This window comes from Netta rufina (assembly GCF_964035555.1).
Source record: "Netta rufina genome assembly, chromosome: 12".
NCBI lineage: Eukaryota > Metazoa > Chordata > Aves > Anseriformes > Anatidae > Netta > Netta rufina.
Window position 1 is genome coordinate 21,733,286 of NC_140135.1, and position 23,580 is coordinate 21,756,865.

General features: G+C 42.2%; 2 protein-coding genes across 2 annotated transcripts in view; both read right to left on the reverse strand.

Annotated features, from left to right (window-relative positions):
• Positions 1-1,344: 1,344 nt before the first annotated feature.
• On the reverse strand, positions 1,345-7,156 carry LOC311213753 (adrenodoxin-like; the record flags this gene model as incomplete). The annotated part of the gene is made up of 4 exons (XM_084293966.1): positions 1,345-1,465; positions 1,714-1,843; positions 2,393-2,517; positions 6,978-7,156. The coding sequence occupies 4 exons, from the start codon at positions 7,154-7,156 to the stop codon at positions 1,345-1,347; spliced, it is 555 nt and encodes a 184-aa protein (XP_084150092.1).
• A 6,010-nt stretch (positions 7,157-13,166) lies between these two features.
• The window catches only part of MSN (moesin), a 45,455-nt gene continuing 35,041 nt past the window's right edge, over positions 13,167-23,580 (reverse strand). The window contains exons 4-13 of the mRNA XM_084293988.1: positions 23,030-23,304; positions 22,515-22,598; positions 22,012-22,158; positions 21,466-21,562; positions 20,218-20,381; positions 19,619-19,749; positions 18,767-18,927; positions 18,182-18,274; positions 17,527-17,760; positions 13,167-16,443 (exon numbers count right to left, since the gene is read on the reverse strand). Of these exons, the coding sequence (XP_084150114.1) occupies positions 16,279-16,443; positions 17,527-17,760; positions 18,182-18,274; positions 18,767-18,927; positions 19,619-19,749; positions 20,218-20,381; positions 21,466-21,562; positions 22,012-22,158; positions 22,515-22,598; positions 23,030-23,304 (1,551 nt within the window). The 3' untranslated portion in view covers positions 13,167-16,278. The remainder of the gene's footprint in view (positions 16,444-17,526; positions 17,761-18,181; positions 18,275-18,766; positions 18,928-19,618; positions 19,750-20,217; positions 20,382-21,465; positions 21,563-22,011; positions 22,159-22,514; positions 22,599-23,029; positions 23,305-23,580) is intronic.

The following is a 23,580-nucleotide window of genomic DNA, read 5'->3' on the forward strand; positions in this document are numbered from 1 at the left end:
TGTCAACATTACTCCTGCCCTGGGGAAAGGTATGGAGGTAGCAGCTGAAATCAAACATGGATAACTGCTCTGAGCCTTCCAAGACAGAGCTAGTCATGACTCAGTGTAAGAGATTGAGGAAAGAACAGAAATAAAACGAAGTCAAGGAAATTCAGGTTCAAGTCGCATCCTCTTCCCTTCTGCTTGCAGTTTCACGAGTTGCTGATGTAGAGCGAGCTCCACCTGGTGTCTGGTTGTTCAGATGCAATCTGACACTGTGAGACACGCTGCATAGTCTTGGCATTTTGATGCTAGAGACCAAAAAGCTGTGGGAGGAGAGAAGATTATAAAAATTAAAAATAAATAAATAATTCCCAAGACAATTGTGAACACCCTAATATCAGCTAAAAGTACTTTAAATTTATAAGCCTTTTATGCAGTTGATACCTTGCCTAAGAACAACAGATTGTTTATTTAAATTGGCTGCTAAGTACAGCCTGGGTCATAATTAAGTCTGTAGCAAAATGCTGGAAAACTCAATTGTGTGTCATGGATTCTCTACAGCATTCATACTTCACATATTTGCTTAAATATAAGAAGGAAAAAAAAGTCACAGATTATTCCACATAAATTACCTTCAAACTGATTGGACTGTAACCAGGCTGATGTTACCAGGAAAGTACAGGTCTAAAAGCCTGAGTAGTAGAATTTTGACATACACAGTAATACAAAAATTTATTATTTGGAAAAATTATTGGATCATGGCACATAATTCAGTGACATGTAACATCTCAAATTTATAGAAAGTGGTTCATTCTTACAGGAAACAAATATTTATCAGCATGTCCTTGTGATCCAGACTCAGTTTGTTTATGTCATCAAGCGAAACAGCACACTGTCTTGCATTGGGAACAACTATTTCTTCTCAAGCTTCCCAAACTGGGAAAAATCTGCTCCAGTTAAATAGCCAAGCCTTACAAAATTTCCAGTAGTTATTTAGAGAATAGCAGGTTTCCCTAAATGTAAAAGGGGAGAGTGATTCACACACAGCACAGATGTTTACTGTCACCCACCCAAGGAAACGTAAAGCCATATATTTTCATCCAGTTGCTTCAGCAGAGCACAAAAGCAAACACTTAAAACACATACTTAATATCCTAGTATCTTTATTTAAAGAAAAACTTTATTTAAAGAAGAGCTTTCAATCAACCTTTATTTAAAGAAGAGATTTGCTGAACAGTCGTACATACTAAGTCAGACTTCCATTGTCTACTGCAAGCCAGCCCCAAAGAGCACCAGTGTTAACCAAAAGCAAAGTGCCCTGCCACACCTAAAGGAAGTGGGTTGGGCAGGAGTCGTTTCCAGTTACTGTTTGCTTTGCTTTCCGACCTCCAGCTGCCTCCTGATGTCTGATACCTCCATGGGGACCTGCACTGTCAGACCATCCATCGACTTCTTAATGCGCACCTGGCAACCAAGGCGAGATCTGAGAAGAAAAAGATTAAGTGAGGTTCATCAGTTCCCACAGTAAGGGAAGAAATTCCTAACCCACGTCGGAATGTCTGGTCCAGGCTTGCTTTTCATGAAAGTTCCTGTTAAAGATAAAAGACACAAGAGAAAGCAGCTCTACAGGCATAATTGCAATACAGGATATAATCCTGTCTCCTTGGAAATAGGTGCTGAGATTCTGTCTGAGAGGTTTGAGTATCTACTGCAATCAGTAGGGATGCTTACGTCTCAGTGAGTCCATATGCCAAGTCCAGCATGTCCATCTCTTCATCTGAGATGGCATCCAGCTTTTGAAAGGTATCCTTCTCAAAGATGAGGTGACAGGTGGAGCAGGCTAATGTCCCTTCACATGCACCTGGTGCAGAAGTGGGGGAAATAACAGCAAATCAGAAAAAAAAGATGGTAAAGGGTGATCATCTTTGGAAACACTGGGAGGAAGTGTCCTTTAACAGATCTAGAGCATGTCAAAATAGATGCCGGAAAACAAAATAGATGTAGGCAGACTTCAGCCTGCCTCTGCTTTGAGAGGATCGCATCAGTTTTCAAATTCATACTTCAATTCCAACCAACCACAGTACCACTGAAATCCCAGCAGCCAGAGGGTTGAAGTCACACTGCCACGTCAGTGCAGTAAGCCAGCCCAAGCAAGCAGCTGTTGGGGAAGAGAAGCTTGCCAGTGGGTGGATACAAATCAGGGCTCCAAGCTTAAGTAATTTGAGTAAGCTGACTGAAAAGCAAAAGTGCTGATGACCAAATTAGCAAAGGAAGCATATGCATCCTCCCTGTGCTCCATGCTCTCACCAGAGCACAGTAGCATGTGTACAGTTGTACTATTCCCAGGTATTCACTGGTCAAAGCACAAACACAGAACTCTTAAGAGTACATACCCTTCTGCAACACCTACCAAATCCATCAATGGCCAAGTTTTGATTGACTACCACTTCTAGCAAACTCTCCCCTTCTTTGGCTGTGGTTGTAAGTCGCTCTCCATCCCGATTTATAAAATGCACTGTCACCTGGTCTACAGAGCTGTAATAAAAATATGCAAAAGAAAAAAAACATCAGAGGAACCTACTTTCTTCTGCACATCCACTGCCAAGGTCTTTTGTGTGAACACTAGAGCCACGGCATTCAGAGGTAAATGTGTATACAAATAATGTTTCCAGAAGGATTACGCTACATGTGCTAAAAAACTTTAAGGTTGTTGGTTCTCAGTGGAAATAGACAAACTTGAACAGTTCAAAAATGAGCTGACCAGAATATTTTCCATTTTACCAAACTTCCCTCAAAATACATGTTGGCTGTGAGTCAACAAGTGCAGATGTTCTGCACTGACTCTGCCTTGGTCTGGCTGGCAGAGGAAGCGTTTGTAGACAAGGAAAGCATTTGCAGCTCCTGGAGCCTGGGATGTAATCCTGGTTGGAGTAATAAAGCCTTTAGGATCAGTTACTAATAATGAAATAAGTGATGCTGTCATTCACATGGTGCTTCCCAAGGGGATTACTTGCTGACTACTCCTTTTCTGCTCTTTGTTCTTTCATGAAGCATCCACTCTTTCCCTGAACTCGGTCTCAGGGAGCCTTGTTGTGATGAGACATGCTTAGCCCCAGTTTACAGAGCAACCATGTTGAATAACCTTCTCTGAGCTAACACAATCCTTGTTCATGAGAAACCACTAGTTGTATTGACAGCCTGCAGAATTCAATCTGGTAGTGTGTTAAGGACAAGGCCACCAGCATTGCTCAGTGCTGACTTGCAGAAACTGTGTCTACAAACAAGAAGGAAACAGCGTCCGCCTCACCTCCTCCAGACCAGGCCCTCCCTACCAGTGTGGAGGCTGCCACCCTGAAGAGCAGTGTCAGGGATTTCTCAACAAGACCGTGTATTCTGAGACTGTTTTATTTGTCATGGAAAGCACCAAGCAACAGCAATCTTTCTTAGTGCCCGTACCCAAATGGTCATGTAGGAGCAGGAGGTCCCAGTTATCCCAAACCCTACCTCCTGTGCTGACACTGGGCAGCACCCCAGAAGCAGTGGGTATTTTGTTCAGTATCTCAGTGTGGCACTGCCCAAGTGCCCATCATCTCAAAGTCCAGGACACTGTCCAGTGGCAGAAGCTGGGCCACATTCTTCCATGAGGCCAGCGATGCAGAGCTGTCTCCCAAATCTCTGGAAAGAGCCATAGCTCTCCCCCACAGCTCTGGTATGCTTCTGAGGACTGGAAGTGTCAGTGTTGCCCCCATGGCCTTTCTGCTGTCATTTCTGACATCAGAAGAAAGAACTATGGCCTTGAAGTGAGAACAGGCCAAGTTTACAATCCCCTGATGTCCTACTTAGATGAGGATGAATGAAGCAACATCCACCTTTTTCCAATAAAGGTGTTGCTTGGAACACTCAGTAAAGCTTGGTAAAATTACTTTTCTGGAAGCCCTGGGGCTACTGAAACATGGAGCAAGTGTGGCTCAGAGCTCTGAGAATTTCGAATATTATGGCCTGATTTCTAGCAATTTGCTGTACACAATGAATACAAGCTGTCACTGCCAAAAAAAAAAAGACACATTACAGCAAATCCTCTGGCCAAGGAAGCATGACAGCACCTGCACTCCTTGTGCTGAGCATCCTCATGAAAGTCACAGAGATTAGGAGGAAGAATTGGTTGAATGGGTTCTGTGTCTGAGATAGCAACAGCAGCAGCAACTGGAAGGACTTAACCTGTCTGCTCATCCCTCTCTGCTCTGAGGCAGATGAAAATGAAATGTGCAAAGATCTCTGCTCATGTAAATTAAGAAAGAGCAAAGGGAATTGCTCAGACTTGATTCTTATATATTTCTGTACTTAAAGGAAATCAGCACAGTTGGAGTACAGGGGATGTGTCCTGTTCAGCTGGATACAGGAAAGAAATTCTGTAAAAATGTAATGGAGAAAAGAGAAGAAAATTTTTTTTTTTTTTTTTTTTTTTAAAGTTTGCAGGTCAGTTTATCCCCCTTCCCATAAATCACAGTCACCATATAGGTCTAATCCCCTTTACCTGCTAACAAGTCGTTGCAGGATATCTCTGAGTGACTCAAGATGCCGTCACTTAAATTGCTGACATACAGATTGTATCAGCAAGCCTACAGGAGTAGAAAATTTCAAATAATTCTCACTTTGGAAAGGTGGTCCTATTTCACTGAAATTTAGAAGTGGAGAAAAGAGATTAATATTCTCGCATTCTCTGATCTTTTTTCAGCTGTGGCTTGATTCAATTAAAAAGAACGGAACACAGGGGCCACTGTACCTTCATGTGAGGAGATCAGCTTCCTGTTTTTCAGAAAGCTTAGTCAGAAAACAATGCCTGGGTCATTGGTCTGTGACAGGGTCCCCTGGTTATGAAAACAGCTGTGAAGTTAGCACTAAGGCCGTGCTGCAGGGGGAAGTTTCCCATACACAGAAAGAAAAGATCATCGTGTTGCAGTCACGTGACCAAGCAGGACCCCCTATTTGACAAAGCAAACAGTCAAAGAACTTCTCCAAGACATTTCAGTCTCCTTCATAACAAGACCCACAAATATTTCTCCGTAAATAAGCAATAAATAAGTCTAGTTCTCAATTGTCAAAACAAAGCAAAAACACCCTTCCTCTATTTTGATGAAGTGGACCCATTTGTTTTTATTTATCTATTTACTTTTAAATCACAAATATCCACATTTCCCTTCAATGTTTGTTTTACAGCTATGGGTGAAATAATTTGTTACACAATAGGTATGGTAAAATCATAGGACTTCACTTACTGCTACAACTCGACATATTTATCACAAGGATTATAGAAGGCAGCCGCCTGCAAGCACAGACTTCTGGATTCAACAGTCCCCAAAACTGCACAGATACTTATGCATAGAAAAATCAATTCATATTGTCTTGAAGGCAACCTGAATCTTGAGCCAACATCCATGCCAGAAGGATCCCTGCACTTGGGATCCCGCAAATGCTAGGGGAATTCATTCCCTGCAGTTGCAGGGTTTTAGTTGTTGCCACCGGTTAAATGAGCCATGAGAGAGCAGAGTTGCAGCCTGAGAAAGCACACAGGGTATTCACTTAGATACAAGAAAGTACAGATGCTATTGTCATTGATCCCCTGCATGACTTTGGACAAGCCTGGGTGTAACAATTTACCATTTTAGAGAACAACGTAGGGATGATGACAAACACTTATAGACCATTACATAGAAAGCACCTGTAAGCATCTTCTGCTGGCTGTAGGGGAAACTTAAGTTGCTTGTGTTTTTAATATAGATGCCTTTGTTGGGGGCATAAACCCAACCTGATTAGTCCCTATTTTTACTGTTCAGTTATCTCCTGTAGATCCACTTGTACTGGCCTAGTCATCTTCATATTCCCCTGAACTAGTCCCAGTCTCAAGTCTCCTCTGGTGGACTCCTGCTTTGGGCACCCAAGGTTTCAGGAGAAACAGGAAAGAAAACATATCTTTTGTTTTCTATTTAGCATTTGATTTTGTTTGAAGTTGGTTTCAAAAATACCAATAAAAGAAATCACGAAGAAAAAAAATCCTTTCACATTTTGTTAATAATTTTGAACCAAGATTTTGAAAACAACTCAGAACTGATGAGACCGACTTTTGCTTTGTTTAGGCTGAACTATTTTACAATGGCATTACTGTCAGGCACATTCAGGGCTTTGGAAAGATGTTATCCAGACACAAGCTCAGCCCTGCAAATTCAGCACATGCCAACTGATTACTCCCCTTTAAAAATCTTAAACTTTCTGTGACAAAGAGAGCTAGTGGAGGTGTTCAAAGATGGTGTTTCTTCCTTGACAGTGTTTTTCCCTAAAAGATTATCTCCATATAGGGCATATACTGCCAGCAATAACTTCATATGCAACAAAGAAATTAGAAAGAAAACCCATTGATAATGAGACTTCATAAATCCCATTAAGTAGGATTATCAGCATAATTTTTCAGGAAGAACATGCCAGGAAGACATGAGAGCTTATAGTGGGGCTTCCAATGACCTAGAGAGGGTGTTTTGCTCCCTGGGACTGCAGAAAACATTAGCTCCCCACTCCACCTTTCCAGCAGCAGGTACATGAAACCTGAAAGAATCTGCAATTCCCAGAGTAACCCAGCAGTCATCCCAATTTCTGCCCAGCTGACTGACCTGCTATGCCCACCATCCCCATTCCTCAAAAGCTCATGACTGGACCCCAGCAGTCCATGGACTCATATGTCACATTGTCATCTCTGTGCCACTAGTGGTAGCCTCTGTGGCTCCAGAGGCAGGGGAGCTACACCTCTCACATCAGCTCCCTGTACCATCTTCATCTCATCAGCATCTGCTTAGACTACACTTCCTCATTCACCACCCCTTTACAGGTCATGTCTTGTATCAGCCTCTCCTCTCCCTTCTGTGGGGTGAGGTAGAGGTCAGTGCATTTCCCTCTTGAAATGGCCCTTCCCAACACAGTGATGTATGGTTCATCCTTTTACTTACCTTGACTCTCTGGGGGCACCCTGGAGATTGCACGTTGAGCTGAAACCCCTTCTTGACACCTGCTTTGCTGGCATACAATTCTGTTCTGTCATCCCACAGAGAAAAACAAAGCGAGTTTTGCTCACATTCAGTCCACTGCACAGGGGTCGCATGAACCCCAAGATGCCTTGAGCTATCATGCTACTTGGGTGTTGCTTCGTGTCTCCTGGGCTGTCTTTTGTTGCAAGGCCAGCTAGATTAAGAGTTATAAATATGGCTGGGAAGGGGAAGAAAAAAAAAAAGGCAACACATGAGGACAGCCTCCCTGGGGGTGGAGGAAGGGAGGGAGGAAAATGAGGGATGGATAGTGGGATTACACTTTGATCTTGCTGCAGTCCAGCCCAGTTGTGGATGTTTCGTGGCACAGGTATTGAGAAAAGTATGGTAATAAGTATTGTCACCCCATACCCACCCCCAAGCCAGACTCATCTTGTTTTGCCTTACAGACTTCCCTTTTAGGAACTAAACCTAAATGCAAGTTTAGGCATCAATATTCAATGCAATGTCTAATGACAGAAGGGGTTGCAAGCTGAGGGTTGGTAGAACAGACTAACAGGAACACTGAATGCCTGGATGATGCCACCTTGTGAAGGCAGGTTGGGGTACCAGTTCTTACAGCAACAGAGTGAGAGTTAGGCTTACGGAGTCTGCTCCTGACATAGATACCATCTGGCCACATAATTGCCTTCCCCAATACTGCAGGCTCAGTAAATATGTCCCAGTAATACTGCCTTCCCCAATACTGCAGGAGATGTAAAATGTGAATATTCACCTACTTTGCAGGACAGTCATGAGAAGCAACCACTGTTTATTCATTCATTAAATCCTGTTGAAAAGTGACAAAGACACAGATAAGTATCACTCATTTCAAGCTGATATTTCATGCAAGTGAGACTTCCTTAGAAGAAAATGCTTTATTTTCTATTTTTACTATTTACATTAGCCTACGCCCTCTGCCCCAGGCTAATTAAAATTTCCCCTGAGGACCAAAATGCTACAGTAGAGACACGTTCACTTCCTGTTTTTTGTGGAGTTTGAGAACAACTCTCATCTCAGGACCCTTAATTGCCCCTAATACCAAACTAACAGCTCATATTTTGGTAGAATGCTTACACAGACGTCCTGCCCAGTCTTGTCTTTACTTTTCAGGCACCATGAAGAGATGCAGCAGGCAGCTCAGTTATCCAAACAAACAAACCACAGAGCATCTTATCTCTCTAGCAAACCTTGAAATGAGAGATACAGTAGATATATGTGCAGCAGTTCTCACAGCAAGGACATTCATGTGTTTGCTTGGCACTGACTTCTCTCCTTGCCAGGAACTCTGAACACAGCAAGTGAGAGGTCAATGCCACCAGAGGAGAACACAGAGAGGGAAGTTAGGTCAGAGATCAACACATCCAGTCCTGTAGGGAAGTGAGAAGCAGCGAAGAGGACAACTGTCCTCTGGTGAAAACAGGAACACCACCACTAGCGCAGGATAGAACCATGTCCTGCACTAGACTGGTATGTTATTTTAAGGTTTTTGAAACAGGGCAAAGAAAAAACAGAAGTAAGGTCTGTCTTTCCCTCTAACAGCAAGCCTAGAAGTAAACTCAGCATTTCCAGAGTAAACCCTTGTTCATTTAGTCCAAGCTACAAACAGAAATCCAGACGAATAAGTATTCATCTCAAACAAACAAAAAAAAAAAAAAGAAAAAAACTCAGAGCATTTTCTTTTTTGTTCTTTTTGTGTAAAGAATTCTACAATTCTTTATGAGCAGGACAGGCAGAGCCGAAGTGAATCTTTAGCTCCATTTCATAGAAATTTGGCAGGAACCATGTTTCTACTAGCAACCACACACAGACATGCACACACACATCCCATCTCACTTGCCAGCAGGTCACACTGCCATCAGTGCAGTGGCTGTGCTGATGTTTAGTAATGTCTTAGCACACACAGGGAAGGAAGTGGTTTTCTAGCCTGAAACACATTACCCAGTTTCTTTTGCACCACACAAAGAACAGTTTCCTCTCCTCCCCAGTCTAGGGGCTCTCACAAAAATGGACAAAACAGCTAAGAGGCACCATTATCCCCCTTGTCCCTGATTGCTACATCAGATGTAAACACACTGATACCGGCACAGGACTGGTCCAGCAGGACATTATACAGTGGTGCTGCAGCTCTCCAGAGCCAGAACCACTCAGACTTACTGGATACCAGACCCAGCTCCTCTGACCACTGTTTCAATCCTTCTGAGGGACAGTTCAGCAAATATGTATGCAGTCAGCACAAGGCAGACTTGCATCTGTTCCCTTAGGTAGAAAGCACTGTGTGCAAACAACTCTAACCAAAAGAGCTCTTCTAACTTTGTGGCTTGCAGGAGACCCTAGATGGATGGTTTAAAATTAATCTACTAGTCTACTGCCTCTCTGAAAGCACAATCACAGAATCATCTAAGTTGGAAAAGACCTCTAAGATCACCTAGTCCAACGTCTGACCTAACACTGACAAGTAATCCACTAAACCATATCACTAAGCTCTACAGCTAAACATCTTTTAAAGACCTCCCAGGTTGAAAATAAAATCATGCTTTAATCCTGTAGTTATTAATGTAAAAAGCCACCACAGTTCTGTCAGAATAAATCTGCTACCATTTGAATCAACATTTCACAAATCTAGTAAATTAAGGTAGGAATAAGTCCCTCCTGAGAGAGAGAGGGAGGAGGGATCAGAAAAAGCAGCCTGTTCTGCAGCAGATCAGCCACAAAGATGGGAGAGGAAAGAGCCAAAATCAGACGCATCAGAAATAACCTCGTCCCTACCCATGAACAAGCTGCAAGACACACAGGAGTACAAATGTCATCCAGGTCAGCACATCAGCACCCACTTGCTCCAATGTGCTCAACAGTGGATCAGGAAATGTGTCTAGAGGAAAGAGAGAACTTGAGTAAACAGTTCAATAAATTGTGGCAAAGCTGAAGGCCAGCACTCTGCTCCAGTAAAGAATTGGCTCAATTCATGTTTGGAGCAAGCAGGACTGATCCATGCTCTCCTCCAGGTTTGTGGGAAGGCAGGCAGTCTGGACATGTGTGAAGGCAGAGCTGGAAGTCTGAGCTGAGTTCCATGAAATGGGTCATGAGGTTCCTTCACAACTCTGTACTGCCATGGAAGAAAGGCATCATCTTCTGTGCCATGTTTTACCTCTAAGATAAATGGAGAAAAAAAAGATTCCTGGTTGGCCTCTGAGAAGCATGAATGAGGGATGATAGATAAAATGGATACCTGAGACAGAAATTCTCTTGCCAGAGTTATACAGAGCTGCTCTGGATTAGTCCCTGCCAAGAGGCAGGGAGAGAATCAAGGCCTGTGCTGCTCCCACAGGTGAAGTCTCGGGGACTGCAGAGCAGCAGACACAGAACCAGGAATAATGAAGGCTACCAGAATACCTCCTACCAAAGCCCATCACCTCACAAATACTGCAGAGTAAGGAAATTGATACAGGCTGCTTACACAGACAGAACTAAGTCCACTAAACAAAACTGAAATTCCCAATCCTCATAATCACCACAAAAACCCACCAATGACCATTTCCTGTCCCCAAACAAACTGTTAATAAAATCAAACTGGACAACTTGTGCTTATCCTGCTTTCTCCAAGCCCACAAGCCCAGGTACAGAGGACTGCCCCAAAAACAATATGTTAAACTCAGACCTGCAAAGTGCTTACATCAAGTGTTTTCAAGTCTCAGATACTGAGCGTTATAGGCTGGAAGGTATGTGGGAAGGCTTTCAATGTGCCTCAGTTTCTACATCTGTCAAATGAGAAAATCAGTTGCCCACTCTGACCTCTCTCTAGATGTTCAGCAACATCTTTAGTATTGCTATAAACAAAAGAAGCAAGGGACAAATTTTCACCACCGGAAGCAAGAGGACAGTAATGCTATCACAGATGAGCTAACAAATCCATAACAGGGCTCCTTGATAGCAGCCACCCCTGGCAGAGCAGCTGCTGCCTGTCTGGGTGAAGGCCACTAGAAGTTACAGCGCCCCGGTCAAGGCCTTCATTTGCAACTACAGCTGCTTCTCCTTGTCAGTCAAGGATGCTTCAGAGATGGATGGGAGGGCAGTACTGCTACATGTGGAGTATAGACAAGCTTTGCTGTAACCTCTCCACTCAAGAGCAATACATTCCACATTCCCTTGACCCTTAAGTCAGTCTTGATGGAAGAGCAACCCTGGCCTTAAAAGAGCACAATCAGAGGCAACAACCATGATGAGGACTTGTAATTTTCCAACTAGCTCTGCTCACCAGCGAGCTGTATCAATGGTATTAACATCTATTCAGAGCAAGCACATTCTCAAAAGAAGCTGGAGGTACAGCCCAATATTCCTTATAAGTTCCCAGTATTCCTTATAAGTCTCAGAGATGGTCTTTCCTTTCTCCTCGTTAGTCTTTACTCCTATTTTCTGTATACCAACTTCATCCTGTCATCTATTCTGAGAATATCTATCCTAAAATTACTAGTAACTTTAAGAGAGCTATTACTTAGCACCAGATGTTTGTTTGGGCATTGCTCTGTAGTAGGAACCTGCATGCTTGTCCACAAGCTGCACTTAAATTAGAGCTGAAGACCAGTGAGACTACTAAAGCCAGCCTCATTTTAATGCTCAATACATTGAGGTCCAACTCATTTTTCTTACAGATGACCTGTATCCTGCTTGTCTATTCACAGAGAATCTTGCACCAAATCACTTCCAGTCTGTCCCTGTTCCACAGACAAAAGCGTCTGTGTCCCCAGCAGTTGCAGGTGTAGCCTAGATTAGAAACATTATCACTGACAGAACAGCGAATAACAGCAGAAGCTATCTACGTAAACTAGAATTTAAAGTTTAGAATCAAATTTGTATTTATCTTCCAACATTTTAGAACAGTCTGGTGTTTTTTTTTACTATATGGCCTTGCATAGCAACCTTCAGCCATTAGTGCTTTGCACTTCCAATTGTTCAAGCACAAATTTAGTATAACTATACTTTTTTGGAGATTTAACTAAACATCTTAAGTTTCCAAATTAAGGGTTGCAAGGGAACACCATGAAAGCTACACCATTCATGCAGAAGAATAATCTGACTGCAAGCACAGAGCCTAAGCACAGAGCCTTCAGGGACTCCAGAAATGTAAGCACAGGTGGTATTGTTCATCTAGAAGTAGATGCATTGAAAGACAGAATTTCATTTGTGAGAACTGCATTCCCAGGCCAGCATGCATTCCCTTGAATAAGGCAGTACAGTAGTATTCAAGTAAATTTGTTCAATTCATCCAGTGGTGTTCAGGTTTTTCGGAATCCTGGAAGGAATGAGGAAACCCACCTACAGAAAATAGATCCATGTCAAGCCTGATGTGGATTGCAGAAGTCTCCGTTGCTCCACACTTCACATTTAGTTTGTAGACAAGTTCAAGTTTCTCCCACAGTAGCAGATCTCTGAGCACTAACAAATTTTGATGAAATCTGCCTTATTTTACAGTGCAGCAAGCATGAGGCAGTTTCTGCAAAGCCCCTCTTGACAACCACATGGAAAGCAGATACAAATGAAGATCACACAGCTCATTAGCAGAAAGGTAGCAGTAGCCTTGCTCCTCCATCACTGGGACCTGTACTGAGACCTCATGAAACACAAAAGATGGGAAAAAATACCTGTGAAACAAATGAGATTAAAATCTCCAGTACAAGGCTAGTCTTGGACAGACCCAACAGCAAGTCTGGGGCATGCAGCAGCAGCACCGAGCCTGGCCACCCTCATGTGCTCACCTGGTGCTGGATTCCTCATAGGTCAAGGCATGGCAGGCACTCACCAGTGAAAAACTACTGCAGCAGCTCTTCCCCAGTTTGACAGGCAGTTTGCAAGTTAAACATGATACAAATACACACTCAATTTTTCCACACAGAAATCTGAATTCCAGTACTAGTTCCAGTCAGACAGCTGGGAAGGTCAAAAGGGGCATTACTTCAAGCAGTTTCTTGCTTTTGAAGGATGCAAGTAAGATATCCCTATTTGTGATAGTGATATGATCATGGCTGACCTCTCAGAGGTCACATGGCAGACCTCTAACTTGGAGACACATTACTAGACTAAAAGCAAGCCTTAAGCAATCATCCAGACACCATCTGCTGAATTTCTCTAAACTTTATTGGCACTGTAGGAAGAACAGGGTATGGATTTTTAACAACTCCTCCAAACATGGGAAAAAAAAGCCTTAACATCAAGGTTCTCTTTGCAGATAACCACATGGACCCATTAATTACTCCACAACCCTAAGGAATTGAGATTTTATTATAATCCAATAAAAAGACTGGTCAAAAAAAACAAAACCAAAAAAAAAAAACAAAAACAAAAAAAAAACAACAACACACCATAATTTACAGCAACAACAAAAAAGATAAAGCCAGGCAAACACTTGATAAGGTATTTCCCTCCCCCCCCCACCCCCATTAGGAGTAGTTAACCAATTAAACTGGGACATGGAGAGGAAGAAAAAAATTCACTGTATTTTAACAGATAAAAAAAAATGTGCCTACAAATCTCAACATAATACTGAAAGCTTCTTACATTAGTTTTCTTGCAAAATATCATTTCTTTACAATACAGTATACATTTCCAAGGGAAGGGGGACCATAAACGTATCCTCCATCCCATGACTAATATTTTCTAATTGTGCATAGCTAGAAGTATTGAAATCAAATATCATTAGATACCACTGGAATATAATACTGGTTAAGAAGAAGAGAGGGCTGAAACAACTACAAAGAGTTAGGTGGACTCACTGGCACAAGCCGTTCTATTCCTATACTGGAACTCTTGAAATTAGAATGACATTTAACCAAAAAAAAATCAAAACTCTATAAACAGAAGTTATGCCAGCATCATAACATGAGCTCAGCAGCGTTGTGTGACTCAAAGCAGTAAGGCTTACTAGTTTATTATTTGAACACATATTTCAGGCACTGTGTATCAGCTTGTTAGGAAATTGTTTAAATGCAATAAGGGCTTTTTTCCCTGCAAATGCACCAATAGTTGCTACAGACAGAACAGAAGTGCTGAGAACCAGCTTTAAAGCACCAGAACAGAAGTGTAATGGTTGTCTGCCCTGCCAGTAATGAGACTCACGCAGAGTCAGTGCCAATAACCCTTCAGTACAGAAATACACAAATCAGTTCTGACAAGTTTTACTGCAATCTTTCATTTGTGGCTTTCAAAGGACTGGAGCATGTGTTTTTGACCAACCAAAAACTTCCTGGTTCCCCTGCCCAAAAGCATGCTATATTCAGGGGAGAGAAGGGGGCTCTCACATGACTAATCTGAATGTTCAGAAGTAACACGCTAAGTTATGCTTCCAACAGTAGTTGGGTTGGTTGGTGTGTGGATTTCCACAGACTTGTATTGATTCCAAAAAAAAATGCAGCATTGGTGAGGTTGTTTCTAGCAGCCCAAGGAATTCTTGGGGAAATACTGCAGTTTGTTAACACTGACATGGACATTTCTTTTTGGCACATTCCCCCTTTGCCATATTTCAGGGAGCTGAAAATACTTCAGCGATCAAATACTTTCCTTCCATCACCATGAACAGTGACACCATACAGACAATGGAGGCATCCACAAAAATTAGAAAGTCACAACATTTAGGATCATGTTAGGCAAGAAAATAAGTCACAGGCTAGCCCAATAACTTCCTATAAGGACAGGCTAATCCAAGGAGGGTAAAGCAAAGGAGGACTCCGTTGTCGTTGTAGATGGAATCCATTTTAAGAGGCCTCTTCTAAAGGTTAAGGTTTCCTTCCATGAAGGATCAAGGCAAAATGCAATTCAACCCTGAGCATACATGGCTGTTTTCTCCCCAGATATGGGGGTATGGGGGTGGGGCAGAACCATGGGTAGGAATAGATAGCTTGGAAGACCGGCGGTGATGGGCATTAGAATGATTGATACAAATGGTTCCCAGGACCAGTCCCCCCCACAACCACTAGTGTCCTGTTTCTAAGAAACAGAGATGCTGTGTTCAAAGCTATAACAGGGGCAAAGCATCCTTCTGGAGAAGGAAAACCATTTGAGCCAGGGATCTGGCAAAACTACTGAAGATTAAGGCAACAATTGGACAAATATCTCATGACCCTCTCCCATCAAATGCTGCTGGTAGCCAGGAAGACAGCTGCAGTCTTGTTTCTACATGACCCAGATACAAAAGTAGTTTTTGGTCCCCAGCTGCTAATCACTTTTTATGATTGTATCTGGTTTAAACAAAGACATCTGAGCTACAGTAGATCTATACACCATCATAAGGCACTGACAACTATGTGCTAAAAAGACTTCATAGAAAAAACTGAAATCCCATTCACATGACTGAAATGTACTGGTTCAGCAAGAGAAAATATAGTTACAGGAATTTGTAGACATTTACATTTCTGCTTACCTCTTTTCATTTTCAGTGGTGACCCAGTAATGGAAGGCAGTGTTCTTTAGCTATCTCTGCCTCCATAGTTACATTCAAGTCAGACAAATGACAGTGAACAAAGCCATTTACCCAGAGGAAAACTTCTGGAAAATGGGGAATTCAAGGCTCTGATATACCCCTCATTAGTGGAAATACTGCAAAGGCCTCCATGTGACTAGGAAATTCCAAGTTTCATCATTAAATAAGAAGTAACACCAGCAGGAACGCCACAGATTGTTTGGTCTGCTTAAATTTAAAGGACAAAAGCTTTGGTCTTTTATAAAGAAAGTCCATATTCTACCTCCAACCCTCCTTCCTTCTTCCCACACTCCAGCCTCTCCTTCTCAACTACATGATTCGGACCCTTAATGAAGTCAGAAATGGCCTCTAGGCTTAATAATGAAGCTTGTGCAAGTTAGTAGGAATGTCAAACTGTTAGCACTTTACTGTACGTAATTCAGTAAAAGTATCTGCTGGCCTCCCTACCCAATGGGAGAGGACAGCAACACAGCTATTTCAGTAAGCAATACAAAACTAAATGCAGTAAGACTTTACCCAAAGCCAAAGAATTTCAGATTTGCCCCAATACAAGTTTGCTTTCCCAAGCCGCCCCAGGAAGGTGTTAGATGATGTTCTTTCTTCTGTCGCTGAACTCCAGCATTTGCCCAAAACTCTATAAATAAGACCATGGTCACTCTTCTGTAGTGGTTCCAGCGCAGCACAATTATGAGTGAGTGATGGGAGAGGATGGGAAAGGGGAGAAGAGAGTGCAGGGCAGCAGGTGCAGGGGAGAGTTTACATGGACTCAAACTCATCAATGCGCTGCTTGGTGTTGCCCTGCCGAATCTGACGAAGGGTCTTGTACTTGTCTCGGCCCAGACGCATATTTTCAGCGTGGATCATATCATTGGCTGTCTTCTTGGTTTCATCCCGAGCATTTGCTAGCTCTGAGGAAAGAGCCTTTGTAGAAAGGGAAACAGACAGCAATGGGTTAGCAATGCCAGAGACTCAAAGTTAGACAAGGAGTTTCCTTGCTGATCCTTCTAAACAGGAAGGAGATGAGCCCAACTGCATACAGTCCTGGGCAACCTTGTCTAGCTGACCCTGCTTGAGTGAGGCAGTGGAACTAGAGAATCTCAAGAGGTCCCTTCCAAACCAAACATTACTGTGGAAGTTGTTAATATTTTTCCCTAACATTGGAAGGTAGAAAATTTCGGGCACTTCCACCTTACTTATCTTTGTCTAGCACAGTAACAAAGACAGCCATCAGTTTATTTCAGAAGAAGAATGAGAAAGTCCAGTGGAGAAATCCCTAAAGACTTCAGGAGCATTTTGCAGAAATGAAGCAGTTACAACCTTCTACCATAGAAGAAACTTGCTGTAGATGAAAAAGGGCGTATCTCTATCACTCTGCCTGTGCATAACCATCACAGCATGATACAGAACAAAATCTGCTGCAAGCCAGGCAGCTAGAAGGCAGTGTGGAGAAAAAAAAAAAAAAAAAAGAGGAGAAAACTAACAAAAAACACCTTGTAAGCATCAACACTGTAACACTGGCATTCCCATTCCTTACAAGGAGGAGGTGCAGCATTGCTTCCCCCATGCTGAGCCCTATTGAACTGCTCTCAGGATTTTGCAGTGAAACCCATTCAGACAAGAAAAACAGCCAGCTTCATGATAAGAACTTGACCAAGTCCTCTGATACTTTGCAGCCAGGGCTATGAACAGCTGTCAGATGGCTGTCAAAACTTACACAAGCACAATACATCCAACAGATACTGCTTCTTGGCACTGTTTGAAAACACTTTGCTGTTTCAAATGAAACGGACATCAAGTGTCAGGAAACAAGCTAAGCCCCCCTCCCCAGTGGTAAAGTAAGCAGCTATCTGATAAGATAACAATCATCTTACCTCATCCACCTCTCACCCCCCTCCCTTTTTTTTCCTTCCTTCTGAGGAATACCACTAAAACCTTCCAGCTGTACTAATGGCAAGAACAGAAGCAACACCCCAGCACACACTCACTCTCCTGCCAGCTTCTTACCTTCAGGTGTTTCTGGACCCGTTCATTCTTCTCTGCTTCAGTGGTACGCTGCTCCTCACTGCGGTCCTTGATGGTGGCCTCTGATCGTAGCTCAGCACTGGCTTCTGCTGCATTCTCATCCTGTTCATCATCATGCTCATTCTCAGACTGCATGGGTTCGGTGACATGAGGGGTGCTCATAGCAGTCTTCAGTTCCTCTTTGGTCTTTTCTAGGTCCTCCTGCACCATTTGTGCCTGCAGCAAGACATGCCACAGTGAGTTAGTGAATGCAATCCAGAGCGTGAGGGACTTCTCACACAAGTTCAGAAGCACTACTTAGTGCTTATTATATCAAACCTTGCAGCTCTTGCACACTGAAATGGTACTTTCCATAGCTACCCAGACACAATCACTTGCAAAATTTTCTGCTGGCTAGCAGATTTGAGAAATGCTTATAATTCATGGAAAATTAGATATAGATTTAATCAGTCAAATTGTTTCTAGATATGGGTCACTCATTCAACTTAAAGAAGCAAAGCTAGATATCCACAACAGCCTCAAGCTTGCAGACGATCAATCAGTCTAGTATGGTACCTAGTGCAGTAGTTTAGGTCACAAAACAAAACAAAGATTAACCCCACAAAAAGTACTGCTGTTTGTTCACATTCTGCTTTACCTTCTGTTGCCACTCCTGGGCCTCACTCTCTTTCTTCTGCCTAGCCAGCTCCAGCTGTGTGATCCTAGCTGTGAGTTCAGCCATCTCAGCAGCCTGCAAAGGAAAGACTTTCAGTGGGGACAAAACACATACACTTGCTAAATGAAGCATTAAAAAACAGTATCTCTCTAATATCGTTTTGTTAAGGAGAACATCTTTACATATACTTCAGTCCCACTGATAACTACAGGATTAAAGGGAAAAGGAAGTTAAAAAAGTTTTGGGTTTTGTTGTGTTTTTGTTTTTTCCTCCAAACAGAACTGGAGAACTCACATCTTTGAATCCAAGCCAGGGGAAGCAATTAGTGAGTTCTACATGCTGTTCTCAGCATCACATACTGTTGTAAGCAAAAAGCACAACAATCCAAACCCACTGTACAAAGAGATGCAAACACCTGTATTCAGATATAAGCTCATCTACCTGAGGATAAAAATTAAGGAACCATACTATTCTTCCTTACTACGTTCATAGCTTGGTTTGTTCTATGAGTTTGAACCCCTACATTGCCACTATTTGCCCTACTCAATTTTCAGCTCACCCACTTACCAGCTGTTCCTGGGTCTTTTGTTGATCATGGGACGCTTTCAGCAGGGCCTCCTTCGCCTCTTCTGCTTCTCTACGTTCTTTAGCCAGTTTTTCTGCTTCCTCTTGAGCTCGTTTTCTTTCCTGTTCCAGCTCCATGGCTCTGCGCGTCTGTTCTTCCAGTTCTGAAAGAAGAGCATAGTACATTGAAGAGAGATCAAGTAAAGAATGGCAGCAGAAGAGGAAAGTGTTCCTATCTCTACCTCCTAGATGAGACCTTTCCTTTAGGAAGACAAGCAGGATGCAAGAAACTGTCCCCTTTCTTCTCCTTCATATTGTAAATTGAAGCTGGAAGACCAAGAGTCAAGCCTGTTCCAAACCAGCAGATTACTTACCTCATTGATTTGTAGGGAAGTACCTATCCCAAAATGATGTCCTTAAAGACAGAGAAGCATACAGCACTTTGATTGGGCAACACAGCGTGGCCAACATTACTATGCAACTAGACCATAAGAACCAGAGCACTGGCTGGTAGGACCCCTGCTATGCTTTTTTACTCCTTCCTCTACAGGTGTGCTGAGATAAAGCTTCCAGCCATTAAATGAACAACTGCAACATAGATTGGCTGACGGAGAGGCAGCTTAGCTGCCACCTACATCTTTAACACAAGCCATACTTCAGCAGGTGCAGTTGGAGAAGTTATATTCAGCTTCAGAAGGCTAAACTTGGGCCCTACCACACCAATTTGGACATAGAGTCTGAATGGCTCAGAGATGCTTCTAGTTTTACTCTAGTTTACTCTAGTTTAGTTTTAGATGCACAACCTTCTCACTCAGATTGTGCATCTAAATGGAATACTGGAGCATTTCATCTTACCTTGCTGGGCTTTCTTGGTTTGCTCCTCAATTTGCTTGAGTCTCTCCATTAGTTCCTCCTTTTCACGTTCAATCTTCTCCTTCTCCTTTTCTGCCAACTCCCTCTTCTTCTTCTCATTCTCCAGGAGGGCTCTGATGATGGGAAAAATCATAATACAATTTACAATTAATAGATATCCAGTCTGGAGTGCTTCCTAGTGAAGCTATAAGCACACAAGAGATGTGTACTAGATCACTCAGCTGATGAGCTTTACACCAGCTGTATCCTTTTAAACTGAAGCAAAGAAAGAAAAAGCTGTGTCAGCATTCACCTCAGTGGGAAGTTCTCAATAGCAATGATACTAAGAGAAAGCTCTTTATATCAAGATCCAGATTAGTCCTTTCAAATAGACAGACACATTTTTAACTCCAAGAAAGTGTTAGTGGGTCACACTTGTGATGAATGCTGTTTCCATCCTCCCATTATATCTACTGAAGCAGAAAGAAATTTGCCCTGTTTTTGGCTCAAGAAGATTAATGTGCTGCCAGAAATTTATCTAGCACATGGTACTATTATGCCGTGACCAACCAAGTCCAGGTTACTCAGAAGCCTACACCAACCTCTCCATCTGTTTCTGATGCTTCTCTTCCCGGGCCTGTGCTTTCATCTGCTGCACCTCAATGGTATCTGGTTTACGTCTGCGCATGTAGAGCTCATGGTTCCCCATGCAAAGTGCCAAGATTCGTTTGTTAATCCGTAACCGAGGGGCGTAGAATACAAAGTCCTTGGGACAAGGAAAAGGCAACATTATACTTGTTCCTTTAGCATAATAACCCCCTGAGTATGCAATATGCTCCAAGACCCTAAGCTTTCTAGAACTGCTAGCCAGCTTTTCTGCTCAGCATCTAGTTCACTCTTTCAGGAGTGAATTTCAACCTGATAAACACAGGGCAAAAGTGCCCAACTTCTCCTTGCAGTGGGCTCAGTTTCACTGTAAAGCATTTCTAGTACACGGAGTGCAGAGTGACTTGCTCCATTGTTTCATTGCAAACACAATCAGGAGTTAGTTCACCAGGCATATTGAGACTATACCTTCTCCCACCTTTATTCCCACTTAGCTCTTTAATATAATAGTCTGGCCATCCACATCAAGCGTAATGCTTTGTCTTATGTCAGAAAGGGTGTCAAACATTACGCCCTGCAGATAAATAATTTCGTTCTGTTAAAACAGAGCAACAGCAGTGGGAAAATGCTTCCAAACAGCTGTGAAACAAGAACAGCCAAAAAAACAGAAGGTATCAGCTCACACAAAGTTAATAAGCCCTAAAGATCAAACCAAGCTGAATTATGTTTATTAAAAATTTCTAAGAAAAAATGCTCCCAGTGTACCCTACAAAACAACCTGAATCTTCAGCTTCAAATAAGGTGGAAAACTGTGAAAGACATTCCACACTACTAAAGTCAACATGATGCAACAGAAGCTTTCAAGGTTAACATGGGTAGCTCAGACCAGTAATTGTATCAGAAAATTGGTGTGGTCTTAGGAGAACCAGCAACCCTAAGCTGAAAGCCTCTCTTTCCCACTGACTTCATACAGCATAAGATTACAAGGGAAGAAGTTTGTTCAGTGTGGCCAGAACCAAGCTCCATCTATCCCCTTACTGCTATTAGATCCATTCTGGGCATACTGCCCCAAACGTATCAGGTAGTAGAGCACTGCTTAAGTCAATGTTGACATTACTGATAACAAGATAATGTACAATTAAATAAAAAACACACAGCAAGAAAAAAAAGCTAGCAATCAACTGATTATTCAGCTAAGAAGAAACTGAAAGTTTAAAAACTTCAATTTGAATGCTGCTTCTTACCGGTGCTTTCTTGTCAATAGGCTTGATAACAAACTTCTTGTCATTGAATGAGATGTTTCTGATCTCACTCCAAGGGAATCCAATTTTTGGTGTTAGCCTACAGAAATAGAAAGCAAAGGAGATGAAAATCTCAAGTCATTCCAAATTCTTGACCTACAATAAAAAGCTTAAAATTCTGCCAAACCTGCCTTCATATTTCAGTATTCTTAGGTTGACTCGAATAAGCAAACAAAATTAGAATCATTTAAATGAACTACAAACAGAGAGTAGTTTTACACTTATTTATTTATTTAATGAAAACATAACTGAAGAATTCATCTGCATCATGAAGACTAAGGATGCAAGTAAAACTAACTTGATAACATTTGACAATGTATTATGTTTTCTGGTCCAAAGCACCATGTTTAAGGGAGCATTCTGGCAGCATCAAAAATACACCCAAGAATGATACAGAAGTAGTAGAGTTTAGTATAAGACCAGAATTCCAGAAAAGACTACCTTTAGTAGAAAGGAGTAGAATGTAGTGATGAGTGAGGGGTTAATTACCTGTCATTCTGCTCATAAATGTTGAGTCCAAGAGCATCTACACCTAGCCAGAGTTCAGAGCCCTTTTTGTTCTTAATGCTGAAGTAGTTCACACCATACATTTCCAGATCCTGTGCAATCTTCAGGTACTCCAAAACAGCATCTTCTCTGCAGCATGCAAAAAGAAAGCAGATATCCCTTTTGAGTCAACATTAGATCAAGAAGGTGCTGGGCGCTGTCTTCCTACACGGCTAGAGCAGCAATAAGCTGGCAAAGACTCCAAGAACCATTCTTGAACACAATAGCAAACAAAATCTGCAAGCTTGTTTTTTTGTTGTTCTTGTTTTGTTTGTTTGTTTTTTACATTAAGGACAACCAGCTGGGCCTAGTTACTCCCAGTGGAATAATCTGAAGAATGCTAACTCATCCTGGAGTAAGTCACAGATTTTTATACGACTTCATACTTCACGCGCTAGCATATATCACAATATCTTAAACACAGCAGTTCCACATGCATCAGTTACCTAATCATTCCTCGATGTTCCTCATGCCACACCTGGATCCTCTCTTCCCACTGGTCTTTGTTAAGCTTATGCTGCTCCAGAACTCTAGAAAGAACACATTGGATGATTTAGACCAGCCACTGCATTTATGCTGACACAGTCACATCACTTCAGAACACCACATTATTAAATACGCTGTGGGCATCAGTTTCCCCACAAAAATGTTCCAAGAAATAGGAGTTCTATAATAAGACTAGGTAGAGACACACTAGTCAGTATTCAAGACTTCTGACAAATGACAAGCTATGTTCACCTTGCACCATAATATTTTTGTTTGTTTGTTTTGGAGCCTCTCCCACTACCTCTAATCAGAGTTTCTTCAGTAGCAATAGGACCTTTAAGATTAAAGCTCCTAAAGAGCTCTCATCCTCAGAGAGGCACCAGACTACTTTATTCTGAAAAGTGCAGTCAAGACCACAAAAAAACTACAAACCTTTTAAGGCAAAGAAAAACTAAGACTGACTAAGTTCACTTACCTCTGTGGAAGCAGTTTGTCACTAGCAAGGTAGCCAGACTTATGAACCTCTTTGTTGAAGTCTCCATATTTTGACTGGACAGCATAGGAAGCCAGCAGGACAGCTGTTTCTGGAGGACAATAAATGTCATCGTTCAGAATTGCTTCCTTTACTTGGAGGAAGAATAGGCGCTGTGTGATGTCCTGGATCAGCTCTTCTGCCACATCCTCTGGGTAGAACTTGGCTCGGAATTTGAAAAGCAGAGGGCTTTCTTTGCGTACATCTTGTGCTGTTACCTGGAGCAACAAAGTTATTCTGTTTTATAGCCCACATACCAAGTGAAGATGATCAGGTTTATGGACAGGAAGAGAAGACAAGCATGCATTTGAAAAAATTTCTCCTTTCCAACACAGTAGTGAATGGGCAAGTATTCACATGAGCATCATATTAACAATTCTTGGGGTGGGTAACAGATTTTCCAGGGTGGGGAAGATGGACTGAAGGAAGGTGGTACCAACTTGCTGTAATTTCAGGTGTTTATAGAAGAACAGATCCCTGATCAAAGTACAGAG